Source organism: Corvus brachyrhynchos, unplaced genomic scaffold (assembly GCF_000691975.1).
Source record: "Corvus brachyrhynchos isolate BGI_N302 unplaced genomic scaffold, ASM69197v1 scaffold255, whole genome shotgun sequence".
NCBI classification, from domain to species: Eukaryota; Metazoa; Chordata; class Aves; order Passeriformes; family Corvidae; genus Corvus; species Corvus brachyrhynchos.
In genome coordinates, this window is record NW_008238358.1 from 5,370,913 (window position 1) to 5,378,043 (window position 7,131).

General features: G+C 41.4%; 1 protein-coding gene across 1 annotated transcript in view; it reads left to right on the forward strand.

Annotated features, from left to right (window-relative positions):
• Positions 1 to 6,624, forward strand: part of CHN1 (chimerin 1) — a 29,740-nt gene extending 23,116 nt beyond the window's left edge. The window contains exons 3-7 of the mRNA XM_017735743.1: positions 1,260 to 1,433; positions 2,137 to 2,214; positions 3,354 to 3,491; positions 4,491 to 4,596; positions 5,695 to 6,624. Of these exons, the coding sequence (XP_017591232.1) occupies positions 1,260 to 1,433; positions 2,137 to 2,214; positions 3,354 to 3,491; positions 4,491 to 4,596; positions 5,695 to 5,866 (668 nt within the window). The 3' untranslated portion in view covers positions 5,867 to 6,624. The remainder of the gene's footprint in view (positions 1 to 1,259; positions 1,434 to 2,136; positions 2,215 to 3,353; positions 3,492 to 4,490; positions 4,597 to 5,694) is intronic.
• The last annotated feature ends 507 nt before the right edge of the window (positions 6,625 to 7,131 follow it).

A 7,131-nucleotide genomic window follows, 5' to 3' on the forward strand; every position in this document is an offset into this window, starting at 1 on the left:
AGAAAGTACAGGTTTTCATCAAGGCATTGATCCTTCAAGCTCCTACATCCCTTAATCCTGTGACAGTCTAGGGCTCTCTGGATGGCAGTGCAGGAAGGTGCAGAAATGCTTGCAGAACAGGAGTCCCTGGGTGTACCAAGTGCACATCAGAGCGTGGCAGCTGCCCTCACTGTGATGTGGTGCTGTCCTTGCTGGGTCCAGCTGTTTCCTGACAAGCACCTGGGAGTCTGCATGGCAGAACAGGAGAGATGGCACCGAAAGCAGAGTCATGGGCTCAGCGCCAGAGCTCTGCTGCCTTATGGTGCTGATCACAGTGTCAGCTTAGCTTGAAGGGTGCTGTATTGCCCTTCCCATCTCTGTATAAATGGTGGTTTCACAGATTTTTCCTTCCCAAACCCTGAATGTTATGTTCTTAGTGGTTTTAAGGCAGAACTGATTTCAATTAACTTTCACTTAAACTAAATCTTGTTCTCTGTTTTTACAATAAAGCTGTGGAATTGTTTGATTTTGTTTAAAAAAATACAATCTTTTCCTAAGTAATTTTAGAGTAAAAAGAATCCTTTTGATGCCCTACAACACTATGACAGAAACACTCTGTGAAATAGCATCAAAATACCTGCCACTTTGACTTAGCAAAGTCTTTTGCCAGCTGCTTGGTAGCAAGAAATCACCAGCCAGCTTGGTGACCATGTCTGTTTCTGAGCTCCCCTCCAGGCAGGGCAGGGCTGCCACACCTGCCCAGAGCTTAGAGGTCCCCATGGTGGCTCAGTTTGGCACTGCCTTGCCAGCTCACTGCAGAGGGCTCGTAGGCTGCTTGTAACCCAGTCCCTACCTTTATCTCCCCTAGGGAAATATCTAAAGTGCCATATCCAGGACTACACTGAAGATGGTGGTGTTAGGAAATCCCCAATAACTTGGGAGGAAAGTCTACATTGTGACAGCAGTGTATGTAGTAGTGTGAACATAATTGGAACTCTGGGAACATAATTGACTCTTAGCTCCTGATTAAAAAAACATATGGAAAGCTTGTCACTCCATGTTAGACCTTCTAGAAACAGCAGAAATGTCTTGGGTAGGAAATCCTTCTGACTTCAGGGCTGTCCCTACCTCAGGTATTTGATGGTTAAGGGCCCTCAAGAGAAGGAGCAGTTGTGAGCTGAGGTCAGATCCTGCTGGAGCCATTTGTACTCCACAGCACTGACCTCAGGATACATTTTCAGCAAACACCAGCCTAATTGTGTTTTCATTTTTTCCCTCAGATTGTGGTTTAAATGTGCACAAGCAATGTTCCAAGATGGTCCCAAATGACTGCAAGCCAGACCTGAAGCATGTCAAAAAAGTGTACAGCTGTGACCTTACCACGCTCGTAAAAGCACACTTCACCAAGAGACCAATGGTAGTAGATATGTGCATTAGGGAAATTGAATCTAGAGGTAAGGCATCATTAATGGACTTTTTGTTGCTTTACTGATAATCCATTTAGATTGATCTGGGTCATCTGGGTTTCTGTTGAATGTATGGTTGCTCAGAACAGATTTGCACAAGACATTTTATGACTGCCAATTACCCTGCACAGCTAGTATTTTACTTTGCATTATTTCATGGTTCATGCCATTTATAATTTTTATAGATTCTGCTAGAAATTGCTTAATGGGCAGTTACTGGTTTGTAGTTACATATTAGTGCCTATCTTTCAATAATATATTTATTTTAAAAATTAAGTGAATGTGGCAAAACAAATGGGTTTAATACTAATGTGTTCACTTTTGCTAGTTCCCCTAGCCCACACTGAGTATCCTTTTCTAGAATTAGGGTATTTGTTTTCATTCTGAAATACTGACTGATCATCAAGTATGTTAATCTGAGTTATTTTTAAATGAGTTGTAATTGGTTTAATATGTTTTTTCAGCTCATTGCATAAATACAGTTCAGTGCTGATAGTACAAGGCATCTGCTGCAATGGTCAGGGTTAAAAACCCAGGATAAGGTTTCATTCTGGAAGAAAAACCTGATAAGGCTTTTAAAGCATGTCTGCTTTTTCTGCCTTAAATTAAAAACTTGCCAAGGGAAGAACCAGGTGGAAGGCAACTGTAAAAATAAGGACTAATTTTAATCTTGTTAAAATGTTCATTGCAGGTCTTAATTCTGAGGGACTGTACAGAGTCTCAGGATTTAGCGATCTTATCGAAGATGTCAAAATGGCATTTGACAGAGGTACAGTCTTTCCTGCATGCTGGAACTTGGTGCTGATGTATTAAATATACACAGTTTTTCTGCAGAGCTTCTGTCTCACGCTCCACTGCACCAGTGGTCTGAAGGAGTCCGACGGCTGTGCTGGCAGGAGGGGAGACTCCCCATCAGAAAAGCATATCAGCTTCACTTTGGCCTTTATTACAAAAATCTACTTTTCTCCTTCCATCAGTATCTGTGCTCCAGTAACCATGTGTGTAGGAAAGGACAAAGCTTTCTGAACTACTGCCCTAGTTTGCAAGTCAAACTACGCTCGGAGGGGTGGGGGAGGGAGAGAGGGTAAGTGGTGAAGTGCCTTAAGAAGGCTGTGCAACTTAAATCCATCTTTCTGGATGAAAGCTCCAAAATAATAAGATGAATGCACTAGTGCAAACAAAGTTTGAATTATTACAGACTAAAAGAAGGTCACTGAGAACAAACTCTTCTCTCTGAGAAAAGACAGTGGGAAAATTAAAGGCTTTCCAGCTGCAGTCCCTCTATCCCAGTAGAAATCAAGGCCAGAATCTGTGCTGGAAACTCTCTTTCCTGTTTGTCCGGAGGACTGGACCTGTTCAGACAACATCTGCAGTGTTAGCAGGGTGGGGATGTGCTGGAGAAGCCAAGTTCTGGATCTGTGTCCACTCCAGTTCAGAGTAGGTACTATGTTGTAGTTAAATGGTGAACACATGTTTTTCCTATAAAATAGAGGGGCTGTGGACAAAGCTGGTTTTTCTGCCTTTTCCTTTTTTCCCAGACTCCCTGATTTCTCATTCAGTGCTGATGAATGTGTTGTTTTGCAATCCAGTGTGTTCAGAAATAACTGAACGTCCACACATTAATACAAGACAGATACTGCTAGGTGAGGCAGGCAGGTTTTAAAAAAACCCCAAACTGTGTTTTTTAGTAATTATTTGAAAGAAAGGATATGTATAAAATGCTTGAGGTTTTCACCCTGAAACCTTGAATGTCACAGTCCAGTAACTCTGTTTCACTTACAAAAGCCAAAATCTGTAGCTGTTTCCTTTTCAATAATGTTTGCTTAAGCAAGTTATTATTTTTCTTTTGAATGCTGCTTTACATCTGTTTACATTTCCAAGGCTTTAATGTCAGTGCCTTCTCCACAGATGGGGAAAAAGCTGATATTTCTGTGAATATGTATGAAGATATCAATATTATCACTGGTGCACTTAAACTGTACTTCAGGGATTTGCCAATTCCACTCATCACGTATGATGCCTACCCAAAGTTTATAGAGTCTGCAAGTAAGTATAACGTATTTTTCATCTGCTTTTCATTCTTAGCCTTTTCTTCTTCTTTTTGTGCAGGACTGTCCTATTCATTTTACAGCTGTCCCATCAGCTCTTACCCTGCATGCCCATTTTAGTAAGGATTGCAGGACTAAACATGCAGTGCACATTATGCCCTGACCGTGTGATGCTACGTGAGCATGGTCACATTTTCCTTTGCCTTTGTCACCAGGAATGTTTTCTACTCATCTCACATTATGGATTGCATCACTTGTGTGTCTTGCATGAGTTCTGGGTACTTGACAGTGATATTTAAAGTGTGCTGGGTTTATGTTGCCAGAAAGAAGGTGATTTATGGAAATGTTTAGAAATAAGATGTTGTTTGTTTCTGGAATTGTCCATTTTGAGTGTTTTCATAAGCTGATAACCACTCAACATCCTAAGGCCACCTTTGGGGCTGGCCTTGCACGAAGAGGGTCTACAAGCACGACAGTAAGCCCAGCTGGAACATCTCTCCCAAACATCCTGGCTGCTTGAAGCATCTCTGTGATGTGTTCACACCAGCCACACCTGGAAAGGTGTGAGGTAGCTGTGGGTAGAAAACAAGGACTGCATGCTGGCCTTACAACTCCTCTGGAGAAGGCTTTTTCCAAGTCATATGGAGACAGCCAAAGGCACTGATGGCAAAGTTCCCAGTACCTTCTGCTCTCCCAGACTTGCACCTGTAGGTTATTTTTGTAAAACTAGTCCAGTCAGCAAGGATTGCCAGAGGAATTGTTTCAGTAGGCTGCAGGGAATCTTTCAGTGGAGTGCAGTTTGCTTTGGGGAGTCTTCTTCGTCCAAAGCCAGTCACGTCCTTATGCTGCTCTGAGCAGCTCTTTGGACAGACAGATCCTCCATGAGCAATCCAGCAGAGCTGTGAGACCCCACCTCCTGTGCAGGCCACCAGTTGTTGCCTTTCTGTGTGTGAGTTCTGGCTGTCCGTGTGGCGACAGTTGAACATCTGTGTTTCAGAAACCACGGATCCGGATGAACAGCTGGAAATTCTCCACGAGGCGCTGAAGCTGCTGCCACCTGCACACTGTGAAACATTACGGTATCTCATGGCACATCTGAAGAGGTGGGTGGAATAGCTGCAAAGAACTCTCAGCCACACTCATTTTTAGCAAAAGTCCATGTTAGTACCTCCAGAGAAGTCTGGTCAAGGCCCACCAAATCTCGAGAGGGACTGTGGCAGGAGCGGTAGTGTGCACAACAGCAAATACTCAGACACTGGATTATTCCTTGCAAAGCAAAACCAAGGTGGCATGATAGGGTGGCCATTTTAGTTTCTCAAGTAACATAAGTTTACTGTCAATATGTAAGAATCATTCCCTTTCCTTAGAAAAAATACTTTATTTTAAGCTCTCTTCTGCCTTTTTTCATTTTGTAGTTCTTCTACAAGGAGGACTGCATTGACTGCTGAGTGCCTCAGGCAGAGTTCAGCTACAGTTTCTGCCTGATTTGTCCCTTTATTTCAGTGACATTTCTAGTGGGTGTTTTAAAATGGACAAAGGGATGAGAGACATTGGAACAAAAAATTCCACCTTACAGCTCGTGAAGTGTGAAGTGAATTTTCCCTCACCCTGTTCAAGATTAGCTGTTGGTGCTCTACCTAGCAAGTTGCTTTTGCACATTGTATTTCTGGTATAGGTGAATGATAAGGTAGAAGGGTGACAAAATTCACTATTTTTAAACTTCTGTTTAATACTTTTACTAGAAGGAGCTGTGCTGTTCAACAGGCCGTTGTCTTACTGCTGAATTCAGGTAATCAGACACAGCTCCTTTATTTGGAATATTTACAGACTGGAGACGCAGCAGCTTGGTAACATCAGTCTGACCTGTTTTCAAATAAAAATTAAGGCAGAAAGGGAGAAGTGGAAGAAAAATCTTGAGTTCATAGTTTTTGTATATCAAAGGACTTGTTCACGCAGTGCAAGTGAGCACAGTCTGTGTGCTCTGAGGAGGACAGAGACACTGACTCACCACAAACCCACACAGCATTTGCTTTCACTTGCTCCCAAGTGTTTCACCTGACACTCCCATGTGTCACCTGCTGGAAACAGTGGCCTCTCCTTGGGAAAGGAACACGTTTCTGTCCATTTTCCCTAATTTTCAAGCATACACGGGCATGGTTTGGCACAGAAGAAATGTGAGAATCACTGGGGTTTCTTTACAGAGTAACACTCCATGAAAAGGAAAACCTGATGAGTGCAGAGAACCTGGGCATAGTTTTTGGACCAACTCTTATGAGAGCGCCGGAGCTGGACGCGATGGCTGCACTGAACGACATCCGCTATCAGAGACTTGTGGTGGAGATGCTTATAAAAAATGAAGACATTTTATTTTGAATATTTTGGGGGTTTTGTAATAAAAAAGGAAGCAACAGTGTTCTATGGATGAAGGAATATTTTGAAGTAATTTAATGGCTCTTGTCACTGAATTCCATATTTGCTAGAGCTTTTGATGTATTCAGGATAAAAATGAAGGAACTCTTTGTCGTTTCTGTAGTGCCATTCAGCTGATGTTGAAAAAGGTTAACACATACTTTCCAGTACTAGTAATCCTGGGTGTTTATCATGTCAAAAAAAAAAAAAACAAAAAGCCTAAAGCTATTGCATGATTTGCTCCCTGTTCTCCCTGTTCTGGTGAGACTCATTCCATGAAGAAAACAACTGAACTGGTGCAGCATCTTTGTTCTGGATAGTTTGTGATTGTAATTCAGCATGTTTCTCCGTGTAAACTTGTTGTGAATTTGCTTTTTTGTTCTATGTAATTGGTTTCTGATACTAAAAAGAAGGCAGACTTATGTGAAATGGAGCCTCTGGCCATTTATTGACATTTCATATTATTCTCTTCCACTTTTGGGGCTGATTTCTTCTTGGGTTTCTTTCCATTTTTTCATCATATAGTAATTTGTTTTTAACAGAAACAAAATTGTACTTTAAATGTTACTTTAAGTAATTCTCCATGATGTTTATGGTGGTTGCAGTGAAATCTGCAATACTGAACAGTGTTCCTTTATTATTATTGCTATTTCAATTGTAATTTTGTATTTTTATCTGGCATGCATATATTAATTTATTAAATTTTGCTTTTAGAACTCTAACATTAAGCTCTTTATTTTTACATATGGAACTTATTTCAAAAATACTGTTTGTTTTGTTTCTTACACTGGCACTTTAACGCTGAACAACCTCTGACTTAAAGAAGTGAGTTCGTTTTACCAGTTTTGACAAGACCATTCTGATCTAAATATTTTGGGTCCTGACACTTTGCTAAGGTTCCCCCAAATTTCTGTCTACTTTGAAAATTCCTTTCTTCCTTGTCCAAGATGCCTTTCAAGAAGGCTTCAGAACTCTTAAATAAACCAAGAAAAGTGTTGTCAAGCTGTCTACTACTTCATAAAATATATCTATTGTTATAGTGGCCTGTATGTGAACTGGAATGGCAGTCGACAGTCACACAACTGTAGCTGCCCAGAGTAGGTGGATACACCACCGACTTTCAAATGCAGACACATCCCAGAACATTTGCTTTGCACTTCAAACGTTCAGCTCTGGTGCAAGCACTTTGGTCTGCCCTGCAAACACCACCTGGAGCAGGAGGAGAACAA